Consider the following 14,103-nt stretch of genomic DNA (forward strand, 5'->3'; position numbering starts at 1 on the left):
TGCCTGGCTTATTTCACTAAGCATAATACCCTCTAGTTCCATCCATGTTGTTGCTAATGGTAGGATTTGTTTTCTTCTTATGGCTGAATAATATTCCATTGTGTATATGTACCACATCTTCTTTATCCATTCATCTACTGATGAACACTTAGGTTGCTTCCATATCTTGGCTATTGTAAACAGTGCTGCGATAGACATAGGGGTGCATATGTCTTTTTCAGACTGGGCTGCTGCATTCTTAGGGCAAATTCCTAGAAGTGGAATTCCCAGGTCAAATGGTATTTCTATTTTGAGTTTTTTGAGGAACCTCCACACTGTTTTCCACAATGGTTGAACTAATTTACATTCCCACCAGCAGTGTAGGAGGGTTCCCCTTTCTCCGCATCCTCGCCAACATTTGTTGTTATTTGTCTTTTGGATGGTGGCGATCCTTACTGGTGTGAGGTGGTATCTCATTGTGGTTTTAATTTGCATTTCTCTGATGACTAGCGATGTGGAACATCTTTTCATGTATCTGTGGGCCATCTGAATTTCATCATTGGAGAACTGTCTGACTTCTCTGCCCATTTTTTAATTGGTTTATTTGCTTTTTGTTTGTTGAGGTGTGTGAGCTCTTTATATATTTTAGATGTCAACCCTTTATCGGATCTGTCATTTATGAATATATTCTCCCATATTGTAGGATGCCTTTTCATTCTCTTGGTGGTGTCCTTTGCTGTACAGAAGCTTTTCAGCTTGATATAGTTCCATTTGTTCATTTTAGCTTTTGTTTCCCTTGCCCGGGAAGATATGTTCATGAAAAAGTCACTCATGTTTATGTTCAAGAGATTTTTGCCTATGTTTTCCTCCCAGAGTTTTATGGTTTCATTACTTACATTCAGGTCTTTGATCTGATATACATATAATCTTAAAGAAATTCTAAAGTAGATGCATTTCTAAAGACATTCTGAAACTTGATAATGGGGAGAATCTAGTAACCACACTGTTGCTCATGTAATTGTATATTAATGATACCAAAATAAATAAGTAAATAAATAAGGAGATTCTGAAGATGTATTTCTAAAGAAATTTTCAATTCTTAGATTCTTTTTAATTTCTTTTTATTCCAGAAAAGATACACAACTGTAAACACTAACTGAGAGAAAACAGTCATAGCTTAGAAATATTACTAAAGATAAAGGACAATTTACAATGAAAAAGTTAATTCAACAAAAATATAAAAATTGTGTGTGCTGTTAACACAGCCTCAAACTACATAATGTAAAACTGAAAATAGGAAAGGCAACTCCACAGTAAATAGAAATAATTTTAAAACATCTTTTAGAGAGGTAGAAAAAAGGAGCAAAGAGAGATCTGACCTTTAGAACTAAACCTTTACCTCACTGTCCTATACTGCATCCAACAACTGAACATACATATCCCTCTTCAAGTGTACATGGGACACTTATCAACATTAACCAAATGTTGAATCTCAACAAATCTTAGAGGAAATAAATCATCAGTGTTCTTACTATAGAGGGTTAAACCTGAAATCAGTAACAAAAAGATAACTAGAAAATCTCTGAAAGTTTGATTGTTAACCAATATATTTCTAAATGTGCAATGGGTTAAAAAAATCATAATGGAAATTAAAAAATACTTTAAACTGAATGATAGACAATATGACATATAAAAGTTTGTGGGATGCAGCTACAGAAGTACACAGAAGAAAACTTAGAGCCTTAACAGATGACACAGAAAAACTAAAAACTAAAAATCATCAAAGCATCTACCTTACCAAGGTAGGGGAGAAATAACACATTATTTTCTTATAACTTTTGTCTAAATATAGGATAGTTGGCATCAACTAGGATACTCTTGCAGGAGCTCTTGGAGATTACAGACGTCCGGAGGGAGATTACAGAAATGAAACAATCTTGGCAGGATTTATAAACAGAATGGATAAGACGCAAGAGGCCATTGATGGAATAGAAACCAGAGAACAGGAGCGCATAGAAGCTGACGCAGAGAGAGATAAAAGGATCTTCAGGAATGAAACAATATTAAGAAAACTGTGTGACCAATCCAACAGGAACAATATCCGCATTATAGGGGTACCAGAAGAAGAAGAGAGAGAAAAAGGGATAGAAAGAGTATTTGAAGAAATAATTGCTGAAAACTTCCCCAAACTGGGGGAGGAAATAATCGATCAGACTATGGAAGTGTACAGAACTCCCAACAGAAAGGATCCAAGGAGGACAACACCAAGACACATAATAATTAAAATGGCAAAGATCAAGGACAAGGACAGAGTTTTAAAGGCAACTAGAGAGAGGAAAAAGGTCACCTACAAAGGAAAACCCATCAGGCTATCATCAGACTTCTCAACAGAAACCTTACAGGCCAGAAGAGAATGGCATGATATACTTAATGCAATGAAAGGAAGGGCCTTGAACCAAGGATACTGTATCCAGCATGACTATCATTTAAATATGAAGGAGGAATTAAATAATTCCCAGACAAGCAAAAATTGAGGGAATTTGCCTCCCACAAACCACCTCTACAGGGTATTTTAGAGGGACTGCTCTAGATGGGAGCACTTCTAAAACTAAATAGATGTCACCAGAGAAAATAAAATCACAGCAAAGAAAGCAGACCAACCAAATACTAACTAAAGGCAAAAAATAACATCACCTACCCACAAAAGCAGTTAAAGGAAATACAAAAGAGCACAGAATAAAACAACCAACATATAAAGAATGGAGGAGGAGGGAGAAAAATAAAGAATAACCAGACAGTGTCTAAAATAGCTCAATAAGCGAGTTAAGTTAGACAGTAAGATACTAAAGAAGCTAACTTTGAACCTTTGGCAACCATGAATCTAAAGCCTGCAATGGCAATAAGTACATATCTCTCAATAATCACCCTAAATGCAAATGGACTGAATGCACCAATCAAAAGACACAGAATAATAGAATGGATAAAAAAGCTAGACCCATCTCTATGCTGCTTACAAGAGACTCACCTCAAACCCAAAGACTATAGGAACAAAGAAAGACTGAAGGAACAAAACAGCAGCAGAATCATAGAACCTAAGAATGGACTAACAGTTACCAAAGGGAAAGGGACTGGGGAGGATGGGTGGGAAGGGAGGGATAAGGGCGGGGAAAAAGAAAGGGTACATTACGATTAGCATGTATAATGTGGGGGGGGGCATGGCGAGGGCTGTGCAACACAGAGAAGACAAGTAGTGATTCTACAGCATCTTACTACGCTGATGGACAGTGAATGTAATGGGGTTTGTAGGGGGGACTTGGTGAAGGGCGGAGCCTAGTAAACATAATATTCTTCATGTAACTAGATTAATGACAACAAAATTAATTAATTAATCAATTTTTTTAAAAGAAAAATAAATAAATAAACAAACAAAAGGAAATTCAAAAAAAAAGTAGGGGGAAAAAAGCTAAAGGAAAGAACAGTAAAGAAGAACAGTAAAGAAGGTATAAGCAGATTTTGGAAATGATGATGTGTTTATGGCAGAGACTGTGGTGATGGTTCACAGGGGTTTATCTCCAAACTCATCAAGTTGTATACATTAAACAGGTACAGCTTTTTGTATATCAATTATACCCAAAAAAGTGATTTTTTAAAAAAAAGCAGAGGGGAATCCATAAAAATGCAAACAAAAGGAAATAATGAAGATATGATCAGAAATAAACTGAAAGAAACACAATCAACAAAACCAGAAATTACTTTGTAAAAAAGACTAATAAAAATTGTTGACAATCTTGCGAGATGATTAGGAGAGACAGATAATCAATTTCTGGAAAAAAAAGAGCATCACTATTGCTCCTGAAGACATTAGAAAGGATGTTATTTGCCAATAACATTTTAAATTTAAATGAAATGGTAATTCCGAGAAAAATATAACTGACTAAAACTGACATAAAGAAAACAGAAAATATGAAGAATTGCTATCTACGAAAGAAATTAAATCTGTAATTAATAACTTTCCCACAATGAAAACTCCAGGACCAGATTGCTTCAGCAAACATTTAAGGAATAAATAACACCAACCCACAGAAACTCTTGCAGACAATAGAAGTGAGAATGTGTCCCAATGCATTTTATGAGGTCAGTATAATCTTGACACCAAAGTCTGACATGGACATTATCAGAGATGGAAAATTATGAGAGTATCTCACCCATAAAAGTAGATGTAAAAGTCCTAAACAAAATATCAATAAGCTGGATGCAAAACACGTAAAGGGAAAAAAGAATGAAGACACCTCGCAACTAAGTTGCATCTACTCCAGGAATATGAGATTGGGTTAACATTTAAATAATCAATGTAGGAATTTTTGTTTCCAGTCAAGATGGAACAGAGGCCTGAATTTACCCTACTGTGAAACAAGCACAAACAAAAAAAGAGGCAGCTTAATAGAAAATAAACAAAGGAACCAACAGATTTCAAAGAAGATAGCCAAATGGCCTATATATACATATATATACATGCATACACAGATACACACACAAAAAGGTGCTCAACGCCCTTGGTCACCAGGGAACTGCACGTTCAAATCACAGTAAAATATCCCTACATTTCTACTGTAATGGCTAAAATGAAGAAAAGGCAGGTGTGGGAATGATTCTGACATCAAGTGTTGGCAAGGATATAAAGCAGCTAGAACTCTCATACATTGTTAGTGAAATGTAAGCAAGCTTGTACAAACCACTCTGGAAAACTGGTTAAAGACGAGAATTTACAAGTTAAATGACCCAGGAAATCTACAACTAAGTTTATAACTCTAGAAATGTGCACATGTGAGCATAAAAAACATGTAAAAGAATATTCACAGTAGCGTTACCCATAATAGTCCCAAACTGGAAACCATTCAAACATTCATCAACATAGAAAATGGATAGATTAATCATTACATATTTGTATGATGTAGTATCACACTGCAATAAGAAAGAACAAATTACTGCCATGGGCAGGATCTAAATGGCTCTCACTGAGGTAAAAAAAAAAATGAGATTATCAAAAAGTACAAATTATATGATACTTTTTTTTTAAAGGCAGTACTAACTGGTGGTGACAGAAGTCATACTTTTCTGGGGTGAGAATAGGGGTAGCTAGGAGGGGGCATGATGCTGCTATACAGGTGTCTTCACTTGGTAAACATCCATCAAGATGTTTACTTAGTATCTGTGCACTTGGCCACGTTACACTTTAATAAAATTTTACCAAAAAATATCTCTCCATACCAAACACTTTCCAATCTGACAGTGTCTTTGGATAATCTTTAGTCAGTAAATTAGGTGTCTAAATACATTCTGAAGGTATATACACAGAGCGGTCAACAGTGGTAACGAGAGTGGTCCACAGACACCCCCAAGGCCCTAGCACACCACCAGGCACATTGCAGGCACTCAGTATGTATCTGTGGAATAAATTAGTGCACAGAGAGAGAAGCAGCCAAGAGACACATTTTAGTCTTCTGTGAGAGTCAGAACTCTAGTCAGACCTGTCAACTGCCAACTAGAAAGTAAGTACTCAAGGGCCTTAACTTTGTCTACTTTGGGCACTGATATATCCCATCAGTATATTCCAGTGTCATTAAGTTTTTAAGCCCAGGATTTAGCTAATGTTTAGCCACTTTATGAAAGGAACAAATTCCTCTTTAAAAACTGGAGTGATACGTTAAATTTGTGTATTTTTAAATGATTTTCTTAAGGTTTTGGAAAAAGTATGAGAACATCAGGTTTCTGGGTTTAGTTTTGTGTTTTTAGTCTAGTCGTGAAGGGAACTATGATTTAACAAATGGTCAGGTTATGAAATTTTTGCACGAACAGTAACTTCAGCTATACAGCACCCTCATGATAATCACCCCAAGTCCACCCCGGTTGACAGCTACTGACAATTGTTATTTGCTCCCATTCGAGCTTCCTTAAACCTTCTTGTACAGGTTCTCATCTAAGTCAGTTTTTCATGACATATCCATGAAAAAAAAAGATTTGAACTGCAAAGTTTAAATACAAAGAATCCCAGTTACAAGAATTATGTTGATTTACTATTCCTGAGTCAGAAAATGTACAGTTGGACTCACCCACTTTATTATTCTTTACTTGTTAGGTTTTCTCACTCTTCCAAAGAGCTGACTGCATACAGCAGTAACAATGATACCCAACATTTATTAAGCAGTTAACATGTTGTCAGGCACTACCCTAAGCGCTTTATATATATTATTTCATTGGGCATCCTTTAAAAATATAGCTCAGATACTAAGATAGGAATTTCTCCCTTAAACCATTCTAGTAACAAAAGAACAGATAAATCAAGAAATTGGTAATAAATAGCTGAAAAATCAAATGGTCTGTTAAAATCTAAGCATAGCTGTTACTCAACTGTGTTTGATTTAAAAACTAATTAGTATATAAAGCTAGTAGAAACTGAGATTTACACTAAGTATCAATCAATCTTAAAGGACAATAAACATTTTAAGAAGTATTTACTAGTAAGAATGTAATCCTAACTCCAATAAAAATGGATTTTTTTTTACATTATTTTGGGGCTACTACTTTCAAACTTTTAACCATGAATATGTGAAAAGTCAGAATAATACAATATTTTAACTGGACAGTACCAGGAGATCTAACCATAGAATTTCAGAACTAAATTATGGATCTCCGAGTTTCCCCAGTCCATTCAGTAAAGGATTCTCACTGAAATGATCTCTGATAAACATATATTGAATGCATCTAAGTGAAAGAGAATTCTGAACAGGGGAATTCTAAAAGGGAATTCTAATTTAGAAAGGAGAACTCTAGAAATTTTTTAAAAATTTGTAATTCTACAATTCTAATTTAATGGAAGTTGTTAGTATTCTGTCAAAATATCCTCTGTTACTATTTCTACTTATTTGGCTTAATACCCTCTATTTCAAAGAATAAATCTAATTCCCCACAACATCTCAGCCCCTCAAATATATGAGGACGATTACATTACTTCCACCCCTACATACCTCTTGATACCAAAGCCTATTCTTTCCTAGGCTAAAAAAATTTGTTTCTTGATTCATTTTACCAGATAGCAGCTTCCAGCCTTTTCTTCATCTTAGCTACCAGTCTCTCACCAGCACAAAACATGCTGAACTTAGTAACTGTGATTCTTTCGGACCCTACACACACATGCCTGCTGTAGCCTCATGTTCCACAACTGGTGCTTCCAGCAACAGTGCACTGTTTATAAAACACACAATTAAAAACAGTCCCCACAAGAACTGTTTATAAAAATCCTTTATGTCACAAAAAAGGTACACTAAGGTCTTTAAAGATTAAATGACATTAACTTAATGGCAGAAGCAGATCTAGAACAAATCTTCCAGCCCCTTCCCAACACATGAGAATCATATTCCCAGGACAGATGTACAACAGCAGTACTGAAAGTCTGACAGTATGTGACACTGTTACAATATAACGGGAAAAACATCTTTAAGGATTTTCATCAAGGTGTTAACTGTAACTGTTGATTTTTGGTGGGATTACCAGTGTTTATTTTCTTGTTTTGCTCATCTGAGTTTCCTAATTTGTTTTTCAAAAATACATATAGCTCCTGTAACAAAAGTTCCTTTTTGTTTAAGACAAAAGAAAAAGCATAATGGCATTCTTGCTGTGATATAACTTACTTCAAGTACACCTTTAATTCTAAAAAGCTTAAAATATGAATTACTGGTTAAGTTACATTTTTATGTCAAAATGTATCTCACAAAAAATGTTTTGTGACAATGGTTCTCTATTATAACATTATGGTTTGAAATGGTTAAAAAAAAACTGCATAAGCTCATGCAAACAAAAAAGTAATATATTAGTACATACAGAATAGGAATGGTCAAATCATTCAACATGTAGCCATTAGTATGTAAGTATTTAAAACCAAAATATAGTATCTGCCACTATGGTCTGGTGATAAAAATATACAAATAAGTTTATTAGTCAAAAACAGCTAAATGAACTTTAAAAAGCATGATGATTATGATGAGTTTCAAGCACTAACTGCAAGAATGTTTGTGAAACTCCAAATGTTAGGTGACAATTTAGCAATCAGGATGGCACTTATGTAAGCAAGCAGCATGAATGAACACATACTTTAAAGTTCTAGGTGACATTCAGCTTTTACTACAAAAGGGAAGGATTCCCCCCATTACAGAGGCATCGATACACTGCCCTCTGTACCTGGCACATCCGGGGGGAGCTCAGATGCCACCTTCTTCTCTGCCATGTTGCTGCTATCATGGGTTTCTGAGGGACACCCCACGGGACTCCTCCCTTCAGAGGGACTAGTCTCTTCTGAAGCAGCATTTGTTGTGTTGTCGCCAAGATTTGCTGACACAGAGTTACCTTTATCCCCAACTTCTGTTGGCTCTACAGTAAAATGCACAACAAAACTTTAAAGATACCCTTTGAAATTGCTTTAGGACAAGTGGCCACATTCCATCAACTACAAAATTGAATAGTCACCAAAAAAAATCTGCGTTTATTTCATGGCCATTTTGAAGCAATTGTATTCTGGGATATTTTCACAGTTGGTAACCAAAGAGTGTTTAAGAATATTTAATGTATTAAGAATGTTTAAGTAATTAATATAAAAATGAACATACTTTATCACATTCAAAAGTGTATATTCTGGTATAAGACCAGTTTTTTTTTCCACCAACAAACCTCATTGGGAAATGGCACCTTATTAGGGAGTATAAACAGAGATATGGGGGTAACATTATAGCAAAGCCACCGATGATTACACTATAGCAAAGACTCATTACAGTGATTACACATTACAAAGGGGGTATCCTAGTCTCTTCAAAAATGTATAATTAAATACTTGTTTGTAATAAAAAAGATTCACTTTCATTTTGAAAATAAAACTGGAGACTTCATAAATAATACTGATGAAATATTTTCTTTTTTACCCTCAAATTTTCCTTGCTCAGGATCATCATCTGGCGTCTTGTCGTCGTCACTGTCTTTTTCAAGGGACTGGTGTTCAAACTCGTCTCTACTTTTCTCAGCATCCTTGCAGTTATTATTCTCAGTCTCATTCTTGTCCTTTTCTATTTCTTCTGGGCTTTTAATAATATCAATGTCCCCCTTTTTGGCTCTTATGGATTCCAAAATTTCTTCTATAATTAAAACAAATAAACAATTTTATTTACATATACACCAAATATAAAAAAGTACTACAAGTGCCACATACAGAAGTTTATTAGAGATTAAAGCTAATATGTTAAAAGCATTAGAACTATGAATCCTCTGCTGTATGAGGAAAAACTGTAAGCTGACACAGACCGACAGTGGTTAGTATGGTACAGTGATCAGAACTTAAAAAGACTCATGACCCAGTGCAGATCTGACTTGAATTGGCTATGTAACCCTGGGTAAGCTACTTAACTTCTAGGCCTCTACTTTAAAATGTGAACACAGAGGCCCACTTGGAAACATTTCTCTCTGAAGTCCTATAACTGTTACTCAAGTCAGTAAATCCCTAAGGGCTCTCTCTATAATTGTCTTTCAGCTTGGACAGAGTGATCCTAAGGCATGGTACAGCTCCAGAGGGTCTGTCAGTGTGGACTCCTCCTGGATATTAACAGTTATTATTTGGGTTACGATCTAACACTATTATTTTTTATATTGTTACTCAAATTGTTCCAGCTTTAGCCAATGAGTTCTGTATCCTTTAAACACATCTCATTCATTCATTTATTCATTCACTCAGCACTTTCTTACTTTTCAGGGCTACAAGATACTCCAGGCTCCCTGTATTTTCTCTGCCCTAGCCCTAAAAAAACCACCGTCTCTCTAAGGAGTCTGGATTCTTCTTTTTTGGAGAATGATTATTTAGAAGACATGATACAGGCATTCAGATGTACTTGTTACTACTGGGGTGTCACTGCTTCTATGCTCTCTCAGCCAAAAGAGCTAGGAAATCTATGTATGTATACTAACCCATGTACATATACTAACTCATATATATATATATATACACACTCACACATCTATATTATTTCTGTAACTATCTGTGCTCAGCAATGGGGTATGTGTGTGGTTCATTCACAATGCCTTGTTGCTTCTTTTTCTGACAAGAGAAACCAGGTTCTTCTCATTATCTACAATGTATCTATCTATTTGGTCAATCCTAGTATACATAATAATTTCAGAATTGCTAAACTGTACCCCCATGAGAAATAAATTTACCAACAAGAGTACAGAGTTTGTGAACAAGAAGAAATATTTTTAATGCCTAGTACCCATACACTTCTTTTTGGATTTTTTAATTTACTTGTTTACATTTCCAGTGGTTAAATGTTCTCTACTGTAATTTTCATCAATATTTTTTTTATTAAGGTATCATTGATATACACTCTTATGAAGGTTTCACATAAAAAACAATGTGGTTACTACATTCCCCCTTATTATCAAGTTCCCCCACATATCCCATTGCTGTCACTGCCCATCAGTGTAGTAAGATGCCACAGAGTCGCTACACTGTCTTCCCTGTGACCCCACACACACCATGTGCACTAATCAAATTTTTCATCAATATTTCTTAAACTGTAGGTATCTAGAGCATTTCCTGGGATTAGAAAGACCTTGTAAAATCATCACTGTAAAATACTGACCTTTTCAGTAGTGATTATATTTGGATTGGTTGTGGTTAATTTCTCACACACACTCTCACCCTCTCCACTCCTAATTCCTGAGAATAGGAGCTAATGATTATATAAACATCTAAGACAAGCTACAGGAAAATTCCGAATGAAAGAATTCCAACTGGCATATGTCGTCACAGTACCACCTAAGGCATGGTACTGTATCAGTCCTCCTCCTCATCTAAGTCATCCCAGGATCCTTTTACGTTATTTCCCTACATCTTGTTACCTATCTATACATACTGCTTTCAATTCCAATTTACCCCAACTGCATTTAGTCTTGCTAATAATAAGGATACTAAACTGATCAATGGAAGTATCTCAGTCACTCTTCTTAAAAGAACTTTTTATCTATAAAAGGAAATTTAGTTACCAATTACCTGCTTTTCTTGGAGCCATATTATTTTTCACTTTCAAACACAGCTCCACCTTGATTTTTGACTGCCAGCTTTTCCTAACCAAATTGTTGTACATTCCTCCCAACTTTCCTAGTGCCATTTAATGAGAGCAAAACAAAATTAAAAAAAAAAAACAAAACCCTGCTAACTATAGATCACCGAAATTAGATGACAAGCATAGGCAGGATGACCACAGGTCTCGGATTTTTCTACACCGGCTCTCATTTCAAATATTCTATCTTGATACCCACTCTATCAAGTATACATATATTTATAGTCTATATGCACTTATCTTAGGTTCAAAAAACTATGATACCCAGAGTCATAAGAAAAACAGACCAAAAAAGATGGGGGGAGAGATAAACATCAAAGAATGAAAGAAAAAAATCAGTTTAGGTTGTTTCTGATCAACAATAAATGTGAATATTTATAAACATGTATATTCTATACTTTGCAGGAAAATTTCAAAACAGAAAGAACCCACCCAATTAAAAAAACATCTCTATTAGAAAAATTTATTCCAAAAATAAACTTCAGACAAGCAAAATTAAGCATCATAAAACACAACTACCACAAAGGTCTATGTAAAACAAATACAGTAAATTATTTAGTTACAAATATATAGTAAGTTGCAGAATCCATAATTCTTTTCTGTATAATTTGCCTCTCTGTATATTTGAAATTTTTCATGAAATATATGGAAAAAATGAAAAAGAAAAATTTAATGCCCAAGATAAAACTAAAATCTTCCCAAGTGGATATATATGTGTATATAAACCAGAGAACTATAAATCTGAAAGGATTTATGCTATCTGATAGGTTAAAAATGTGAAGTCATTAGGATGGGCTGTGACTCTGATGATACTGCAAATTACTCTTGGCTATTTCAGAACCCCAGTAGTTTCTGCTGTTTTCATCTCATAAAATCCCAAGTTAACGAACACCACTAGATATTATTTTGTGTATTTACGTGGGCTGGGTGCTCCTAAACTGACTACATAGCCAACATTTTAGTTCCCAGAGAAAAAACAAATGTTAACAGTGGCAGACTGGTGTTTTAATGGGGAACTTATTCTATCTGAATGTTAACTCATTGCCAATACACTCCTTACAAAGTTGTTGAGAGGATTAAAGGCTTGTAAAACATCTAGTTGAACACCTGACCACATAAGTACTCAAAATTATTAGTTTCCCTTTCTCTTCCCCATCAATTTTCAATTCTTATGAATTCCTCCTCCTCTAGTACCAAACTGGTCACACCTTAGCAAAAAAGAAAAAGAAAAAAAGGTCATTTCTTGTCTAGATCTCACCATTTTCGAGGTGCAGTTTACCTTATTTAAATAAACTCCACGTCACACTAAAACAGTAACTGCAGGATGCCAGGCAGTCTGACAGTGCACAAGTTTTCGCCACCTAACTTTCTAAGAACATACTGAGGCCTAATGCTTAAAGTCCTTTCTGCTGTTCTTGAGTACTACAAAAGGTTTAATTTTTAAAAGCACATTACATGCTAAATTTCAGTGAAATATAAAACACTTATGATATGAAATTTGAAAAACATAAAAAGGAAACCAACTGTAATCCTACTATGCTAACCGGTTACTTTTTTACAGATAAAACCTGGTCTATTTAGCCGGTTGGTTATTTAGAGGAAGAAAATTTAAGTACCTCAGTGACCCAGGTATTGTTTTTACACAATAGCTCACATAATTCTTCAATGTACAATGTTCTATTACATGTTAATCCACAATGAGATTAACCAATTCCTCTACTTTAACCATTTGTAGTTTTACATCCCCCTAAATCAGACAACTGAACATTTTAGTTATCCATTCCCATTTTGGTTTTGTTCATTATTTAATGATACTATGTATACAATTTTGTACACAGACAACTCACTCTAGAAAGTATTTCTAATTCAACATACATGACAAAAAAGCACTTTATACTGCTTTTTAGGTGATTGGACACAGTTCTTCATTATTGTAATAAATGCTGAAAATGGAAGAGAGTAAAAAGGGATATCATGTCAGTTTTAATGCCATGACTCATAAAAGGAAATTAAGAGGGGAAGAACCTGACTGAAACTAACCAAACTTCATTATTCGATCTACATAGATAGAAGGGAGGGAATATAGAAGGGAGGAACTGAAGAGGGGGTTACGTTACTGTGATTATCAACCTCCCCTCCCCCAAATTCTGACAACTGAAATTTATCTGATGAAGAAATTACATATTTTTCTGAACAGATCTAATAAAAAAATACTTCCAACTACTAGATATGAATTAATATAATCCTTGGTAACTAAGTCTGCTAGTTTCTGAAGACAGAGAAGATTTGTATGCAACAGCACTTAGATATGACAGCATGACCATCAGAAAAGTATATGTGAAGGAGAATATCACCTCACACCAGTAAGGATGGCCACCATCCAAAAGACAAACAACAACAAATGTCGGCAAGGTTGTGGAGAAAGGGGAACCCTCCTACACTGCTGGTGGGAATGTAAATTAGTTCAACCACTTGGAAAGCAGTATGGAGGTTCCTCAAAAAACTAAAAATAGAAATACCATTTGACCCAGGAATTCTACTTCTAGGAATTTACCCTAAGAATGCAGCAGCCCAGTTTCAAAAAGACAGATGCACCCCTATGTTTATCACTGCACTATTCACAATAGCCAAGAAATGGAAGCAACCTAAGTGTCCATCAGTAGATGAATGGGTAAAGAAGATGTGGTACATATACACAATGGAATGTTATTCAGCCATAAGAAAACAAATCCTACCATTAGCAATAACATGGATGGAGCCAGAGGGCATTATGCTCAGTGAAATAAACCAGGCGGAGAAAGACAAGTACCAAATGATTTCACTCATATGTGGAGTATAAGAATAATGAAAAAACTGAAGGAACAAAACAGCAGCGGACTCACAGAACCCAAGAATGGACTAACAGTTACCAAGGGGAAAGGGACTGGGGAGGATGGGTGGGAAGGGAGGGACAAGGAGAATAAGGGGC

At 35.2% G+C, this 14,103-nt stretch overlaps 1 protein-coding gene across 16 annotated transcripts in view; it reads right to left on the bottom strand.

The window, feature by feature from the left end:
* BPTF (bromodomain PHD finger transcription factor) overlaps positions 1 to 14,103 on the bottom strand; it is a 158,580-nt gene that overhangs the window by 92,750 nt on the left and 51,727 nt on the right. For 11 of the 16 annotated variants that reach the window (XM_036899869.2, XM_036899862.2, XM_036899875.2 and 8 more), the window contains exons 4-5: positions 8,949 to 9,158; positions 8,215 to 8,403 (exon numbers count right to left, since the gene is read on the bottom strand). In XM_036899869.2, coding sequence (XP_036755764.2) covers positions 8,215 to 8,403; positions 8,949 to 9,158 — 399 coding nt within the window. The remainder of the gene's footprint in view (positions 1 to 8,214; positions 8,404 to 8,948; positions 9,159 to 14,103) is intronic. The other 5 variants (XM_036899876.2, XM_036899873.2, XM_036899870.2 and 2 more) reach the window with 1 other exon arrangement.

This window comes from Manis pentadactyla, chromosome 4 (genome assembly GCF_030020395.1).
Source record: "Manis pentadactyla isolate mManPen7 chromosome 4, mManPen7.hap1, whole genome shotgun sequence".
Classification (NCBI taxonomy): Eukaryota; Metazoa; Chordata; class Mammalia; order Pholidota; family Manidae; genus Manis; species Manis pentadactyla.